Source organism: Pholcus phalangioides, unplaced genomic scaffold, assembly GCF_987345545.1.
Source record: "Pholcus phalangioides strain wild (caught in Gottingen) unplaced genomic scaffold, Ppha-v1.0 ptg000017l_1, whole genome shotgun sequence".
Taxonomy (NCBI): domain Eukaryota; kingdom Metazoa; phylum Arthropoda; class Arachnida; order Araneae; family Pholcidae; genus Pholcus; species Pholcus phalangioides.
In genome coordinates this window covers 20,552,727-20,571,718 of record NW_028301610.1, presented here as the reverse complement: position 1 = coordinate 20,571,718, position 18,992 = coordinate 20,552,727, and the positions used below count along the sequence as shown (strand labels likewise).

Below are 18,992 nucleotides of genomic sequence, written 5' to 3'. Positions count from 1 at the left end.
TACTTCCACTTCAAAAGAGAAGTGGGGATTTTTGAACCATGTAAAATGAAACATTTGGTTAACATAGAATGCATTAGAAAACTAAAAAGCCTATGTTTTTGAAACACATTTTTTCAGTGCAAGACAGCATCAAACTGAACAGTCTGGACATTCTAGGAGCTGATCTTCTCCATCCGCATGTATCAGACACAGAAATAGGCTGACCAAATCACAAATGAAATAATGGGGCCACCTATGAACTCAACTGGGTTGTGTCAACACCAGCTTCATAACGGTTGTGTACACACAGTGTAAAATAAAAATTATCTTCAGCACCTTGTTTTCTTGTAAATTCTAATTCATCGAACTTTGAAGCTGTTCATTTTAATGTTTGGTCCGTTTTTGTCTTTTTTAAAGCACTCCTTAGTATTTAAAAAAACTTTCAAATTTTTGGCAGTACCTGGAGCGGGTTAAAGGATTTTTCACAGAAACTTATGGGAAATCTTTGGCTCACAAATTATCTTTGTTCACCGATGTATCACTGTATTTATGATAAAATAGTTGCATATAGGGAGTATATACAAATTCTAATGGCAAATGAATTTCAGCACATCATATCCTTCTACTATATCTGGAGGACCAAACTGTATGTTACAAAATGTGATATTAAGAATGTTATTTATTGTCCCAGATATTCAAAAAAAAAACCACTTCATCACCATTGTTTTGCAAAACAAGAAAGGGACATGAGGGGAGGGAGCTTGTGCACCAAAAGATATTCTCTTCCTTTCTTGGACTACATCACTGTTCAGGAACACCGAGTGAAATTTCAAGTTACTTTAAAAAATTAAAATGTTACAAGATAATATTTTTATAATATAAAATTGATTTTTCTGTCTGTGTGTATGTTCTCTATACAAATCTACAATTTTGGATCTATCATCACCAAATTTTGCATATATACCAAACGAAACCCGACTTGAACAACAGGCTACTATAAAATTTGTCAAAGCTGGGAAAATGCCTGAAATGGGCAAAAACTGTGAGGCAACAATGGTTTCTGAGCCCCAACAATCACTTTCGGAATGTTTACTTTGGTTACCGTGGTTCCCTAGCAATGATTTTAAGTTTAAAGAATATATAAAGCAAATACCTATAATTTACTTTAGTACTTATATTTATCAATTTTCATGATATATATTTTTTAAGTAAATTTCTCCTTGTTCTTTTTATTATCGTATATCCTCTCATATGTTATATAAATTTGCCTATCTCATCAGTGACGTATTACAGGGGGTTTTTCTGTTAATTTTTAATTCCTGTGCTTTCATTATTTAAACAGATCTCCATGGACTTTGAAAACATAGCAAAATAAATTTGCAGTACAAATGAATTTGAAGTACAAACGTAAAGAATTGTTTTGGGACTTTTGGGAACATCAGCAACTTGAAAACATGTTCAGCTTGTGGATTTCAACATTTGGGACAGGTTCAGCAGCATTATTCTGGATGCTCATCTTCCTTTTCCTTTTACCAACAGTTGGAGTGGACAAAGATATTCCTTTGCAGACTGAAAGAATTCACAAAACCAGGTACGAATGAAGAAGGAATGTTGAAGTAAGATTATTCCAGTATAAGTAAAAGAATTTACAAGCGAATAAAATGTTTCTAATCTAAAATGTTTCGTAAATACAAATCTATCAGATGTAAAATTAACTATTATGAACACACCAATCACTATAAAGGAAAGATCAATAAATAAAAAAACTAGCCTGCTATATTTACTTAAACCTAACACCTCTCTCCATAATCGCCAAGTGGCGGACCATACGACAGCTGTTCCCGAAACTTGCATGCCTCAATGCCCGCTCGTATCGCATCGTGCATTCGCGCTAGAGGGGGTCCAACAGAGTACTAAAACTTCTGTTCATCTGTACTTTTTTCTGCAATAAATGATCCTTTTTCTTGGATTTTATAATCACTTACTTATATCAACGTAGTACTTACATGTGTAAAATTTTGTTTCATTTTGACGACTTCTTCTGGGTGCGCAAATTTTTATGGCAATGAGTGTATTCTATGCATTAAAACTAAAACCCGGACCTTTTTTTTAATAAACGGATCCGGGCATGAAAAATTCTGTAGGTTCATTTTAAATAATAAACCGAACGAAGAAAGAATGAAAAATTAAGATCAGTTACTTTTCAAACCTGCAACTCTTTACGCTCTCCCTGAAGTAAATAATCATCACAGTTGAAGTGGCTAAGGAGAACCGAACGAACAATGAAGTGGAGTCCACGTTTCCCGTATTTTCTAGGAAAGAATTATTTTTCCCATAACATTCAGATAATTGATCGTTTATGTGAAAATGCTCATTTTTCAAATATGCTAAGAAAATTTACTTTGAAATTTTTCATTCAAGAATTCGTGATTTATCGCCAGTTGTGCATCAATGAAATGTCCCGGTTTTTGAAATATGGTCATGCTAGTCCACGGCTTCGGAGAAAATGATGACCAAAGAAAATTTTGACATTTATTTATTATTTATTTAATTTATTAATTTTATTTTGTGTGTGTGTGTTCCTGGCCTTGGTGAAAAATTTTCCTGTTTCCAAAAGTTTAAAATCGGCAAAAAACGAAAACAATCTGAGTTTTAAGATTTACGAGAGAAAAAATTACTCTCTGCCATTTCATTCACAAGGGTGGAGCTGAAAGGGTTCCAGCAATAGGGTCCAGGACGATTCCCATCATTTTTTGTTGTTTCAAGTAATAAATTCACTATAAAGGGGCCCGTGGAAAGTCTGGTCTGGGGTCCACCACAGGTCTTAGCCAAGGGGTCCCCTGCTACAGAATGGGGGGGGGGGGGCGTGCCTTCTGCTCTTCAGGTCTTCCGGGCAGTGCCTGGGTAGGCCCATACGTTAAGACGGCACTGATAATGATATATCAAACCATACACCACCGAAACAAGAACGGAACATCTAACCATGGGTGGAGATACGGGGGGGGGCATGGTGATGCATTGCGCCCCCCCCCCCAGCGTCAAAGGTGGAGTCGACTGATATATTGTATATATGAATTGACATCATCATCATCGTGCCCCCCAGCAATAATGACCATGATCCCCCCCCCCCTCAGACTTCCAAGTCAACCTAGCCTATGCATCTAGCTATTGATCAGGGCCCCGAAATACTGTTAAGACTGCCTTGAGATTGAAGACAATGCCGGAACTAGGTACTTAGTCAGCCAGGTACGTATTTTGGCGCCCCCGTGAAATGTAGAAGGAGCAATTTAAGGATTGAATTCAGCACCCACCTCTTTTTCCAGCACCGGGGGCAAAAGATCGGCTTGTCCCCCTCCCCCCCCCCCCACCATAAGTGGAGATAGACTCGGTGCCCCCACCACGCACCCCCAGGATCTCCACACGAAACATGATATGACAAAACAAAAATCTACGGGAGCGACATGTTACTCGCTTGATGGTTCGGTCGCCAATCTCCCGATTTTCCCGCGTGACAATAGGATGGAGTGCCGCCATCTGTCAGATAAAATACAAATCGAATCTCACCACAATCCAATCCGGAAACAACTTTTTCATCTGAAGGTAGTTAATCGCGTGAACTTGACGTCGCACCGATTATGTCTATCATGTCAAAGAAAGAGCACCAAGCACTCGAGTATATAAGGGATCTCATGATATAATGGCATCTGTTCTATATAGATTATACATTTCTAGATTAAAATTACGTTAAATTGGTAGGAATGTACTTCCCCAGCCGGGTGGAGGGCTCTCAGAACATCACTTTGCCCAAGGACCATGATGCTGTTAAGACGGCCCCCACTTCCTGGAGAAGGGCCCCTAGGTTGACATCTTTCACTGGGGCCCTTCTATAGTGAATTTATATCATGAAAAACAAAAACTAGAGTTAACTGTTCCAGGCTCGGAGCCCTGTCAGCTCCACCCTTGTGAGACCATGCAACTAGCACCAGAGCCCGACTTTTATTTAGGACCCTGGTCAAAGCAGGGATTAGTGGGGCCCCTCATGAATCAAAGACGCTTGGTTAGTCAACGAATATGAGATTTAATGTTTCCATTTGGGGCACATAACGTTATGAAGCCTCTCACAAAAGTAAAGAGAGTGACAGGAAGCGGGGGATCGAGCTTAAATTAATTTTGAAAATGTAATTTTGGTTTTTTAAATTCTCTCAAAAATCATGACTCGAGGAGGGAAGAGGGCGCCTTTCCCCCTCTTTCACATGAACAAATCAAGTTCAGAAGAGCACCGACACGTCAACTATGACATGGCCGGACTTGAGCACACTTGTAATTGTTTTCGCAGGGGAGCTGGCACTGTGTTGTCCAATTTATTGCCGGACGGCTTTTTTGTAACCATGACATATCAGTTTGATAGTAACTTTCGGAAGCCAATGAAAACCCGACGTGTGTCAGAGTGTCCATGGACCCCAAAGTATAATGTTTTGCATTGTTCTGCAGCGCGCCCTCAACTGACTGGAAATGTTCTGCGGTAAAAATTACCATAATAATGTTTTTTCTTAAAATTCTTCCAGATTGCTCTGCAGTAGCACTGATTGTTTTGAGATTGTGGCATATTCCCCTTTAAGCCGGATTTATCTAAAATTCACAGGTAAAGAAATAAAGCATTCAAGTTAATTAATATTGCAGGAAGAAGTGATAATTACTTTTGGAATCCCAGAACTACCCGTAGACGTTACAGGTCATATCCCCGAGTTGTGTATAAATTTAGTCTGAAATCAATCTATAAAGTAGAAATGCATAATGGATATACAGTCGAATCCCGTTATAACGAACGCCAAGAGACCGGAGGAATCACTTCGCGTTAAAACGAAATTTCGTTATAAAGGAATTCCAGGTTACATTGTTCCTATGTAAATTTATTTGGGCGATTAGAAAAGTGTTCGTTAAAACGGGATTTTCGCTATAACGGGATTCGACTGTATTGACTAGGGAGAAAAATTGCACGCGCCCAGTGACACATAAGGGCCGGAGACCGTAGCCAGGCATTTTCAAAGAAGTGTGGAAAGGACTTGAAAAAAGAAAGAAGAAGCTGGCATATGTTCAAGTGGGAGAGAGAATGGTCCAAATAAACAATGTATACAAATTACATATATACAGCGCTTCGACTGTGACGGGAAACGAAGCCTCCGTCCACAGTGCTGGGCAGTTTTGTATCCCTTCCCTTTTACAGAATATGCAATATATACACACACAGAGGCTGCACTGAAGACGGGAAAAAAAAAAACCATCCCCGCCGGGAATCGAACCCGGGACCCTTGGATTAGGAGTCCATCGCGCTATCCACTGCGCTACAGGGACTTCAGGAGAATTATGTCAACATTTAAAAGCGATCTTAATACCGTATTTACAAATGGGGGGTCATTCCAATATTAACGTTAGCGGATTTTCAGCCCTTTTTGACCCCCCCCCCCTTGTCAACAAAATTTCGTCAGTTCTGCCCCCAGCTCCTAACGCATATTGAGATCAGACGTAGCTGGCATGTTCAAGTGGGAGAGAGAATGGTCAAACTACACAATATATATATATAGACACAGCGCCTCGACTGTGACGGGAATCGAAGAAACAAAGCCTCCGTCCACAGTGTGCTGGGCAGTTTTGTTTTCCTTTCCTTTTACAGAATATGCAACATACACACACAGAGCCGACGGAGAAAAAAAAGATCCCTACCGGGACCTTTGGATTAGAAGTCCGCTGCGCTACAGGGACATAGGAGAGAGAAGTCAACAATTGAAAAATACCTTTATACCGTATTTACAAATTGCAGGCCAAGTAATGTCAGTAAATGTTTTGACCCCCCCCCCTGTCAGCACTGCCCCACCTCCTAAGGCCCCTTTCACACGGAGCGGATAGGGGTCCGCATACCCTTTCACACGAGCACTAATTCGCCCGCATCTTGAGTGCTCTTCATGCGGGTCCGTACATGAAAGGGTATGCGGACGACGTCCGGACCCGCATGAACATTTCCTAGGTGCGGGGAATTTTCGGCTCGTCTTAAAGGCTCAGTATATTCCAATTGTTAAAACTTCTTCCGGACCCGCATCCGCTCCATGTGAAAGGCCTCTAACGCAAATGTGAGGGGGGAATAGGGGCATGTGCGCTTCCCCCCCCCCAGATGGAAAAAAAATTTTAATGCAAAGAATTAAAAAAAAAAAATTCGAAAGAAAATACCTTTACATTTCATTAATGCTATTTGAAGGGTAAGAACATAAAATTCATTTTTAAGAAATTCATTGCGACCCACCCTTTAAGCCCTATATGGTAAACCCTTGACCCGCAGACCAAATGTGGCCCTAAATGTTACCTGATGTTGCTTGCCCCCCAAACCTAATTTTGTGAAAATGAACTAAGCTGCACATTTACAAATCGCTTAAATGACCCTTGGCACAATTCCCTGAGCATTTAAGTGGCCCGTGGCACATTTTCAGATCACCGAAACCGGCCTCAAAGATCACTTTCACATTCAAAAGATCACTTAAGTAACCAGCAACACAATTCCAGAACACTTAAACGATCCGTGGCACATTTAGAGATCCCTTGAGTGACATGTGGTACAATTTTAGAACACTTAAGCGGCCCCCAGTGTGGTTCTACATCACTCGTTACACACGGAACATTCCCAGATTACTTACGTGATCCGTGACATAATTACGGATCACTTGAGTGATACCTGGCACAGTTCCAGAGTACATAAGCGGCACGGACAGGATTGAAAGAATAAGTTTTAAAGGGCCGCTAAATACTACTTCAAACAGAGAATTGTGGAGTCGATAGTATGGACGTAAGCATTTGAGCACTCACTTCAGTGAGCACCGTGGTCAAGACCGTAACCAGAAAAAAGAAACAATTCTGGTTTGATGACGGGGGGTATATCTCTTCTCTCTGGTTCTTTTTTCTATAAATTTTCAACGAAAAAAAAAAAAAAAAAAAGAGCAGTGAATTCTGTGCCCGGGCACCGAACTCACTTATCGTTTTGTAGTTGCGAACCTGACCGCGGTGCTCGTGAGCACTACGTTAAAGATACCCATGCTAAAGTTAACAGTCGATGAACGATATGGTTTTGTTGTCTTTTCCTCCTCATCAACAGTTCTCTAACTGAGGGAATCTTCAACATTTTCGGAGTGTTGAGCACTTTATATAAAGGTCATAACAAAAAAAGAATGTGTGGCAACTCCTACTCCTTTAGAAACGCCTTATAAGTCAAACCAACTCTTAAAACGTGGATATCATTTAAATTGAATGTTTAATTGGTGAATCAATAAATTTATGTAGAACATACATCCTCAACCCATGACCCGCTGGCCAAATGTGGCCTTCGTCATCATCTGATGTGACCCGTGACCTCAAACCTACCTAATTTTGCAAAAATGAACTGAGCGGCAGCACATTCCCAGATCACTTAAGTAACCCGTGGCATATTTATAGAACACTTGAGTAACCCACGACAGTTTCAGATCATTTAAGTGACTCGCGGCGCTGATTCAGATAACTTAATTAAGTAAGCCCACGACATGCCCTCTAACAAATGAAGTGGCCCACTTTCTCCTAGAGGTTGAGCACCCTTTACGTAATCAGTACATACAGTGAAAATCTGGCGCAGCCCTAATATATTTTGCGGCCTGGTGCGATCGCACCCTCCACACCTCCCTAAGTGCGACCCCGTGTTTCCAGCATCAGAAAACGAGACATGAACAGATATTGCAATAAAACCTCTGTCCAAATCCAGTTTCTGATACATTTGTAAGGTATATAACACTTTCCTTAATCCAATACATACATGCTCAACCCATGGCCCGCGGCCTAATGTGGCCCTCAGAGTCATCTGATGTGTCTCCTGAAGGTTGAGCACCCTTAATCTTATAGCATGGGTGGCCAACTTATTTTTGTTCGCGGGTCAACATAATGGTCAGCTGCAACGTCATGGGCTGCACCAGTGGCGCCACTTCAGCGTATAAGCCGCACCATTATTTAAATTAATTATTTAATTACTTTCGTCACTAGAAATAAGTAGTCTGTAAGCAATTTGTTAATCGGGAACCGAAAGCTCAAGTAATTATCAGAAATTTTTTTTTTTTTTCCTGGCACTTTTACCTTATTGAAGGCCACACAAAATCATTTCACGGGCCGCCGGCCACCCCTGATTTATTGCAAGGGTGCTCAACCTTTAGGAAAAGTGCAGGGCCACTTCATTGCTATGAAAACATGTTGCGAATCACTTCAGTGATCGAGAACAGCGCCATCGCAAGTCACTCAAGTGATCTGTAACTGTTCTCTGCGAGCCCCTTGAGTACTTTGTAAGTGTGCCACGGATGACTCAGGTGATCTATAAAAATGCCGCGGGTATCTTAAATTTTCTTGAAATTTGTCACATGCCGTTAAAGTGCTCTGAAACTGTGCCGCTGTTCACTTAAGTGATGTGCCGCGGGCCGCTTGATGTGTAAGTGCTCTGCAGGTCCCACCCGGGCCTCAAGTGCAGAGGCGACTAATGAAAATCAGATAGTTGAATCCCATTATAACGAACTCCAAGAGACCGGAGAAATCAATTCGTTATAACGGAATTTCGTTATAAAGAAATTCCAGGTTTTTACATTATTCCTGTCTCATCTTATCTGGGAGATTAGAAAAGTTTTTGTTAAAACGAAATGTTTTCGCTATAACGGTATTCGATAAAACGGGCATCAACTAGTTACAATTTTCGAGCGTAAGCATGCAAGTTTTTAGGCGGACATTTCAACCCAGGTAGGAGCCTCGGAGTCCCTTTGCCCGAGGGCCCATGACGCTCTTAAAACGGCACTGTCTGTAGGTCGCTCTCTAACGTGGTCCCCACTCTTTTTGGCCATTTATATGCTTTTCCACTATTTAGTCACTCAACTGCTTGCGCACTAAGTCAGTGGTTCTCGACTTTTAGAAGTCTACGGCCCGGTTTATTTATTATTCTGTGAGTGGAAGGCCAAGTCACAGGGCCGCAACTAAGCTGAAGCAGGTGGGTCTGATGAAAGCCTTCTAGAAGTACTAGTAGTATCTAGGCGGCTTTGGTCTGGTGCCCCCGGCGCCGGACCAGAGGGGGAGTCGAATTCACCCTTTCACTCAGGGGTTCTTAACTTTTTTCACCCACGATCCATGAAACGGTTCATTTTTTCAAAATTAGTGAAACCTGTGGCGCAATAAGTGGATTTGTACGACCCATTACGGAGACCCATGCGAATCAAATTTCAGTCGTGACCCATGGCTCAAGAATCCCTGGCTGTAAGTGGATTTATACGACCCATCTCGGAAGTCACTGTGAATCAAGTTTGGGTCGTGACAGGGCCGTCATTTCAACTTTTTCCAAGGGGGGGGGGAAGCACATGTACTCAATGTATGCATATATATATATTTGTGTATATATATATTACCATTTTTAGTGTATTTTCAAAAGTCGGGGGGGGGGCAACGGCCCCTCCCCTAAATGACGGGCCTGGTTCGTGAGAGATACATTGCATCAATTATCAAGTATTTCATCTAATTAAAATTTTCTATATATATATAAAGTTCGAAATTTTATATTTAATTTTTTTTGTTCGCCCCCGCTATTATTTTCGCACCAGGACCCGAATCTGGCGAGGGCGGCCCCAGGGCACATGATGTTCTTGAGACTGTGCATGACACCTTGGTGGACTTGAATAGCAACGAAAATGCATTTTACAGCCTTTCGTCAAATTTTCGGTCAATTTTAAGTGTTAAAAATTTAATTAATAAAAATTAATGAATATTGTCGCTGGTAGCAAAAACAGAGTCCCGCTACCTTATATAAGCATCTTACTATATTAGGCAACAAGGCTCTGTTGACCATGACATGAAAGCTATTGTTTTTATATTGGTCAGTTGGACCCGTTTGGAAATTTCAACTGCTCTTTGAAATTGTTCACACAAAAATTTGGTCTCGAATTTCCCGAAAATGTTCGTATTCTCAATGATACTGATGCTAAAATTTTCAATTAATTTGATTATTTAATTCTAAGTATGTGCCGAAATCATTATCATCCGATAGATGGCGTCAGATGATTTACGGAAAAATTACCGCTGGGAAAATTTACCGTGAGTAAGTTGGTGGATGAGCTAGCGAAGTAAGCGTATGAGTGACCTGCTCACTCACTTGCACAGTCACCAAGTCCTTAATTTACTCAAGACACTCACTTGCTCACTCTCTCGCTGAGTCACTAATCTAACTCACTCACCCACACACAAGGGTCAGCCAGACCCTTATGTGTGGGCCATGACTACTCAGGAAAATCTTAATAGCACCACGGGGCGCCTGCTTACGGGATTCATGCCCGAAGTGGTTATTAGGATCCCCCACATAACATTTATTGGGTGGGGGCTCAAACAACCTCAGCCCCCAGGTTCCGGTGCCTATGGTCGAAACCGAAACTTGAATCACAGGTGCTTGCAAAATGGGTTATATATGTTGTACGTTAGAGCCACGGATTCTCGAGCCATGGGTCACTGACCCCAAACTTGGGATGCAAAGGGCTTCCGAGATGGAACATACAAATCCACTAACAGCAAGAGATTCTTGAACTATGGGTCACCGAACGAAACTTCATCCACAGGGGCTCTCAAGATGGGTTGTACAAATTTACTCAAAGTAGTGTTTCCCAAATTGCGCAATATCACCCCTCCCGGGGCGATGGAATGGTCCAGGAGGGCGATAGAAGCTACGGGTATACCCTAGGATCCTATGGGTTCGCATGAACAGGGAGCGATAAGAAAAAATTTCTGAAGAGGGCAAAATGAAACAAAAGGTTTGCGAAACTATGACTTGTAGCTAGGGATTCTTGAGTTATGGATCACAACCAAAATTTGATTCGCAGGGGCTTCCAGGGTCAGTGTTCCTCAACCGCCGGGCCCTGACATTTTTCATACCGGGCCGCGAGTTGCTGGCCGTTTCTTTTCCCCATGCATTTTCCTTTATTCGTGTGTTTGACCGGGCTTTTCGCTCAGGGCCGCCCTTACCAGACGCGGGGTCGGGTGCTAATAAAATAGCGGGGCCAGAAGAGCGTCTCATCAATGTTGGGCCCCAAAAATGTTTAGCATCCCCTTTGACCGATTTTGAGGGGGGAGGTGGTCAAATCGACATCTATTATTTCAGAATGTACGAGAACGCTGAGATGTATCCATAAAAAATAAATTTAAACACACAACAAAATGTAAATAAACACAACAAAATTGATGAAAAATTCAACACTGAATGTAATTTTAAACCAATGAGAGAAAACAAATGAAAATTTTAGAACTGACGAATTAAAAATAATAAAGAAATAATTCCAGCACCAGTTGTACCTCATACACGCTCCGCCCGTGGACCAAATTCGGCCGTCGATCCGATGTGGCCCGCGACCTCAAGCTTAATTTTGTAAAAATGAACTGAGGGGCACATTTACAGATCACTTATGTGATCCGCGCCACATTTTTAGATCACTAAAGGGACCAACGACTTATTTATGGATCACTCAAGTGACATTGAACTACCAGACAGATACCCACGTTGATATTCCTTACGGAACCTCTAACGTACAGGTTAAAAAACTCGAGTGATCTGCGACACAGTTCCAGATCACTTAAATGAGCAGCGGTACGCTGCACTTTAATGGCCCACAGCATACTCCAGATCATTTTAATCAACCGCAGCATATTTCCAGATCACATAAGTGATCAGCGGCGCTTTTTATCACTTAATTGGCCCGCGACAAGTTTTCAAACCAATAAAATGGCCTACATTCTGCTGTTGGGACCTTGCTCAGGGACGTCTTAGGATCATCATGGGGTCCCCGGGCCGCGCAAGGGTGGCCCATGCGTTAAGACGGCCCTTGCTGTATCCGATGAGTAAATACGCGAATTATTTTTGAAGACCGCGCCGTTTGTGAAAGCATTTTCACCCCCGTGTATGGCCGGGAAACCAGCGCCTGTTTCTCTCATAGTTAGAGAAACAGGACATGTCTCCAGGGAACCCCAAACTTAGCTGTCTGTTATATTTTAGACTCTGTTTCCTATTTTTTGAAGAATATTGCCACTTTCTCATATTGTTGAATTTTTCAATTCATGAATGTGCAAATGCCATCGCATACTTCAGAATTAGTTTTGATAGTAATTATAATAATTGTTTCACAATAATGCTCTGTAAATATGCTGCAAAGAATGTTAATAAATAAAAAGGGGTCCATGAATTCCTGCGTGCCCAGGGCTCAAACCTGTGAGGAACAGGATCCTGATCCTATTGGTATCCTGTCCTAGTGGAAGCTGAAAGTCATTGATAGAATTTTTGTTTTGGTCTTAGGATAATTTGTCGACCCATCTCAAGGCCATAATTAAGTAGTAGGTGGACACACCAAGGCTTCAAGGAGTACCTCGAGTAACTAATTAGATGTAAAAGATGAACTACAGAGCTCTGGGTATTTATAATCTCCAAGGGTCAACATTTCAAAATCCACTACAAAGACTTTCAATCCAGAAAAAATTAGTGTTGTTGTTCTTTTCTACAGGACACATGTTAATCAAGGTAACTCTCAAGTTAATATAAAGTCTGTGGTTCAGTTTATTTAATGTCAAAAACGCAACAATCCCATTATTCAATAATTAGCTGTGAACAATGTGCTGTCAAAGCCGCATCTGTTATTATGTTTTTCTATCAATAATCTAATAAAATTCTCATTAGCTTTACATGTGCGATAATTATTGATAAGTACCAAATAATATCATAATCAGGAACGTTGGAAGCTGAAACTGAAGGGGGGGGGGGGGGGATTGGTGTGGAGTAAATTCAGAAATAGGTAAATGGGGAAGCAGAAATTCAATAAAGAGCAAGAGATAGAAATTCAGAAAAAGGACATGAAAGACAAAATGCATAATGAGTGGTAGAAATTCGGTATAAAGGGCATTAAATAAAATTTCAAGAAAAGGAACCTTATGTCCATGGAGCAATGGCATCGGAGCCGGCGTTGCAGTGGGTGCTTGAGCACACCCACAGTATTTTGTATCACTGTTTTAAGCACCCCCAGAATTAATTCAGAAATCAAAACCTTCTACATAAAGTAGAAGGTTTGCCGCCTAGCAGTCCACTGGTTAGGGAGCTAGCTTCTGACAGGTCTGGGTTCGAATCCCGGTTCGGACATGGATGTCTACTAACACTAACAATTTCCCTGGACAGATCATAAAGATCTCTTGGGAATACGTGCTGATCACATTATTATTAAAGACCAAGTCGAGTACCCGCAGGTCTGAAACACTTCTGACGCCTCTGCTATGGAGGGAGTACATGATGAGAGATCTGGTACTATGATTTTCGGGAGTAGGCATAAGTGAGTAAATATGTAAGACTTATCTTTTCCAGCTAAGTATGAATCCTATAACATTATTATCGTTGGGGGCCCCCCATGATGATCAGACAGCCTTGCATAGAACTTCCACAAGATAAAAGCTTACTGAAGCCCAGGGTCCGAAGATGAAGCCAGGTGTCTGACCTTATTTACAGAATTTTTATCTATAAATTTACAAAAAAAAAAAATCAATCCAATAATTAGAAAGTGCCCACCCCTAGACATAGGAGTGGATATGGGAGGGGGCTAAGAGGGCTAGTCTCAATACTCTAGGGCGGGAAAGTTACGCTAGAACTGGAGGAGGGAGGCAAAATCATATCCCCACCTTTGCCCCCGGGTAAGGGTGGATGGGCCTCGTGAATAAAACAAGGGGAGCCACAAGAAGAAAATATAGTTCAAAGGGGGCCATGGGCAAAAAAAATCAAGAAACACTGAGACATGCTGTTTTTCTTAAGATGACATGAGTCCATCGGATAGATAACAGATAATAATGGAAACCACAAGAGCAAATGCCCCTCTAAACCAGAACCTGAGGACTGCCCAGGAGATCCTTGATGTATGAGTAGCCTAGCTGATAGCACATGGTAGTTACCATCAATTTTGTTCACCTAGTGTGAGGGGAGTATTAGTGCATTGCTCGGTCCAGGGGCTCAATGATGCTACAAAAACGATTGCTTTCATGGACTGGAATTAGTGCATCCTAGAGTTCAGGGGTGGAGTTCATTTTTTTTTTATCATTCCCATGCTTCCCACTCTCTAGGTCACTCTTTTGGTCATTCCCATGCTTGCTCTTAAGCCCTTAAGTAACTAACTCTTTTCCACACTCATGTGCTTGCAAACAGTCTAGGTCCATCACTGTCTCAGCAGAGGCGAATATCTTTAGGGTCATACAAATTTTGCTGCCCTTCTCCCATTCTACTAATTCTTTTGGCTACTGTCCCTCTGAACTTGCCGCCCGCTAAGCCCTCTGTTACTACATCATTGGTACTGACTAATTTTATTGCGCTTTTTTTTATTGATTCTTCTTACAAATACTCGCTTATATGAAGTTTTATTTTACAAACTTTAAGAAAGTTTAAAAGTGAAAGTTTTAGTTAAAATTTTTACTAACACTATGCATAAAAGGGAGATGTAAGCATACTTTTATTTCATACTAAAATTACAGAAAAAAAACTTAGAAACTTAAAATTACAGAAAAAAAAATTAGAAATTTAAAATTACAGAAACATTTGGTAATGTTGAAACAAAATCCTGTAGAGCAGTGGTTCTCAAATTTTGTCACTCCATTTCCCTTGTCCAATTCATGATTGATCTGCGACTTCCCAGAATATAGTTGGATAGATATTTTCACTTATAAAAGGACCCCTTCAAAGCATAAACAGGCACACAAACGAACAACCCTAGCTCACCACGACACTAGACAAAGGTTGGTGCTGCTGTAGAGTGGTGGCTCTGTACAGTGGTCTAGCCCCCTTCTTATCACTCATGCGTGCTACAATCATTGGCGTACCCAAAAGAGGGTTTGGGGTTCTAGACCCCCTCAAAGCCCCCTTTATATTGTTATTTTGCAGGGGAAAACGCAACCTTCCCCCTCAGAAGAAAAAAAATTTTAAACCCTGGAAATTCTGCGTACGCCTGTGCCTACAATATTTTGTTATTTATACAAGAAACATCATTTGATCATTTTTGTTGCACCGTGGTAATTTTCTGCATTCGAGGCTAATTAAACTGGGACCTACAATTTATTACCAATTCTGAACATCAGCCCTTTTTTTTAACACTCAATGAGGGTTTGGTGCGCTAACCACTCAGTGCGGGACTCCCTGCGGCAGAAATTTTTTTCTGTGGTCACGTCGCCGTATCTGTTGTACCCCTGTCAAGAAAGTTTCTGACAAGGACGAACCGAATATTGAACTTATGACACCTCTAAACATCCTTTGGTACTTTAGGCGAGTATCTAACGGGCTACAGCACCCATCGCAAGAAATATGTATTGAATTTTAACTAAAAAATGGAGTTTATAGACGCAAAATTTAAGTGTTGCAGAGAGATGTAGAATCTTTCTTTCACAAACGTTATTGGTTGTTGATCTCATTCTCACTGTTTTTAAATTGGTACACAATTTTTTTATTTTAAATATAAAAAAAATTTAATTTTTGACAAAAGAAAGTTTTCCTTCTATTGCTATTAAGGAGAACATTTTATACCGAAGTTTAACTATTAGTGACCGTGAACTGTGATGTAGAGTGCCAGACCCAAAATTATTTAAGGGCCTACATCTCTTTCATCATGAAGATCACCATTGTCGTGATCACTATGAAAGAATATTAAGGGGAACCCTTAGTCAATTTCAGATCAAAGGTTTTCCTGCCATTTGCAGACTCCCCCAGGAGTGATTTATATCTTACTTCATGAGAATTCTTGTTTAAAATGTTTTTTTTAACATTGATGGCCTTTTCCACACTCAGTCATGACACGTGGATTCAGTTATATCATTATTTTCTAATGGAAATTCACTTCCAAAAATTGTTTATAATCCCTTCTCTTTTTTTTGATCAATTTATCTTTTAAATCTATCTCTTGCATTTGCATATATCTTTGCTTTTCTTCCATTTTTTTTTCTCTAGAAATTTTTTCTTGTCTTTTGTACATATTCTAAATCTATGATATATATTGATTACATGCCAATAAATAGATTCCATTAGACAAAATGTTGTCATTTTTTAATTATATGAATAATATAAAATTTCGAAGTTCCATATATTATTTGCATTATATATTAATAATGTCCTTTTATGTATTTCAGAAATATACAACTAAATTGTTTCATAAATGCCCATGTCATTTTTTGATGATGCCATGATGATTTTCATGATGCCATGTCATGCCATTTGCAACTAGGGTCACCGATTTGGGAATTCTCATTGATGAGCGGCTTAGGTTTTCTGAACATTGTTCAGCGGTGGTCAAAAAAACGAATAGAATGCTTGGTCTCATTTTCAAAAAGGTCTCTTCGTGTTCTCCTAAAGTCATTCTTCTGCTTTTTCGAGGTTTAGTTCGTCCTGGACTGGAGTATGCAGTAAGGTTTTGGAGACCATACCTACAGACGGACATTGACTTGGTTGAAAGGATGCAGAGTAAAGCTACACGTGTCCTTATTGGAGCACGGGACTTGAGTTATGAAGAGAGACTTCATTTTTTGAATATGTTTACATTGGATGAACGCAGATGTCGAGGAGATATGATCGAAGTGTTCAAAATTTTCAATGGAATGGATAGGATGGACCATGAACTTTTAGTACACCGCCAATCGACTGCTTTTACAAGGGGACACCAGTATCGATTGGTGAGGGACAATTCAAGGCTATGGTGTCGCAGGGAATTTTTCTCTAATAGGGTTGTTAATAAATGGAATAGCTTACCCCCGGAGGTAGTAAATTGTAATACAATTGACACGTTTAAAAATAAATACGATAAACATGTTGGGGTAAATCGAGAAGCTATCCATACTTAGAATAAGACAACCATAAGTATTCTTTATGGGCATTGTATAATATTTTATCATGTGTACATATTGTTTACAATTTTTTGTCAATTGCATTTTCAATTGGGTTGCTATATTTTAGAAATATATGGCATCCATATTTGTTATGGGCATCTTTTTCTCAGCCACCTCGATGGGCATTTTGCCTGTTGTGGTGCTGTATTTGTATTTGTATGTATATTCTTTTCCAGCTCAGAAAAATTAAATTTACATTTTCATTATTTGATCTATATCAAAATACATGATGACTATATGAGAATAGGTTCCAGGTAAAGTATATTATCATTTTTTCAATTATTTGAATGATAAATTATTTCGATGATCTATATATTATTTGCATTATACATGCAAAAAGCAAATATTTGAAAGACCATTTATGCTTTTCATGGTGGTACAACTATTTTGTTTCGGAAAATTTCCATTTTTTACTCTGGAAAAAAAAACATTTTTCCATCTTATGTACATAATCTATATCCAAGGTATATATTGACTATACATGAATAAATAGGTTCCGGGTGACATTATATTATCATTTTTCAATTTTTTGCATGAAAAATAATTTCAATGATCTATATACTATTTACATTATCCTCTGTAAAACCAAAATTAGAATGCCTACTTACGCATTTCAAGATGTACAAATTATTTTATTTTGGAAAAATACTTATATATTTCCATTTTTCTATCTGGAAAACAAATCATTTTTCCCATCTTAAGTACATATTCTATTTCTATAATATATATTGATTATATACGAATAAATAGGTTCCAAGTAACAATGTTATCATTAATTCAATATTTGAGTGTTAGATATTTCAATGATCAATTTCTTATTTACATCTTCTATTATATTTCACAAAGTAAAAATGTTCATTTATGCATTTTACAAGACTCCACTAAATGCCTTTAAAAAGTATATTTTACAATTTTTTGTCTCGAGATGCTAATTTCTCATATGATGAGATAGGCAGCCATAACTGTTAGTGCATCAAATATGAAATTTCAAATGTGTAATAATTCAAAACATGAAGAAATTCAGAATAATATGCATGTTTCTGTGTAATACTCGTTGGTTTATAGTAGTTATGGTGACATTCTCAAAATTAAAGTTTCACAAAAGGATAGAAATAAATCACTGCATATATTTTTGTGTGCACCTTTATACAATGGAAACCAGTCTAAAAAAGGAAATAATTAATCTCTTGACGTTCCGTTTTATATAGGTTTACCACAGAGAAAGGCCTGTGGAAAATTTTGGTTTGGGAGCCAGCCCAATCAAAGGATTTGAGGTCCGTGGCAACACGGTCTCAAAATATTTGAGCCATAAGAAATTGATCACCGTTCATGGAATAGCTACATGTTTCATCATGACTTAACAAATTCTGTGGAATTTTAAGCGTGTTGGGACAGTATTGCTGATAGAAAAAATAAAAAAATGAATGTGTTTAATTTTGCTAAATGTGCAGGCATATAGCTGGAAAAAATACATGCCCAGTCAAAGTTTTACATGCCCTGGGCAATAGATTTTTTCAGTCTGGATTTACAGTTGTGCGTTTTTTAAATATTATAATTAATAGATACTTCTTAAGCTAGAATAAAATTCTTTAATCAAAACGTACCTAATTTCTTTTTTGTAAAGAAATTAGATACTTTTTTTCTGGAACTAATGAAGCATAAGTAGAGATAGACATGAAAGGGTAACGATAATGAAAGTTGGGGCATGATGATAATGCCAATTCATATATAGGGAGCATAGCAAACGACGGGGGGTATGGCATTTTACTGGCAAACTGTTCAGTGCCATCTTAACACATGGGTTCACCCAGGCACAGCCCAGGGGCCTCAGAAAAATGCAAAGTAGTTGCATTTTTCGAGAATTTGCCAGGTAGGGCCTCAGAAAAATCACTTGGTCCAGGAGCCCACGATGCTTTTAAGACAGCCCTGGAACCGTTGCTCCTAGAGGTATATCTCCAATTAGAAAAAGTTTCCAAATAACATGTAGTACTCAGATATGTCATTCATGTTGCAAGGGGTTGTATAGCTATTAACCCTAGAATACTAAC

At 39.5% G+C, this 18,992-nt stretch overlaps 1 protein-coding gene and 1 non-coding gene across 2 annotated transcripts in view; both read right to left on the bottom strand.

The window, feature by feature from the left end:
- The window catches only part of LOC149072519 (bifunctional lysine-specific demethylase and histidyl-hydroxylase NO66-like), a 42,993-nt gene that overhangs the window by 7,777 nt on the left and 16,224 nt on the right, over positions 1-18,992 (bottom strand). The window contains exon 2 of the mRNA XM_089247225.1: positions 1,434-1,548. Coding sequence (XP_089103351.1) covers positions 1,434-1,548 — 115 coding nt within the window. The remainder of the gene's footprint in view (positions 1-1,433; positions 1,549-18,992) is intronic.
- On the bottom strand, positions 5,259-5,331 carry TRNAR-CCU (transfer RNA arginine (anticodon CCU)). The gene has a single exon. It is a non-coding gene; the product is annotated as a tRNA-Arg (tRNA).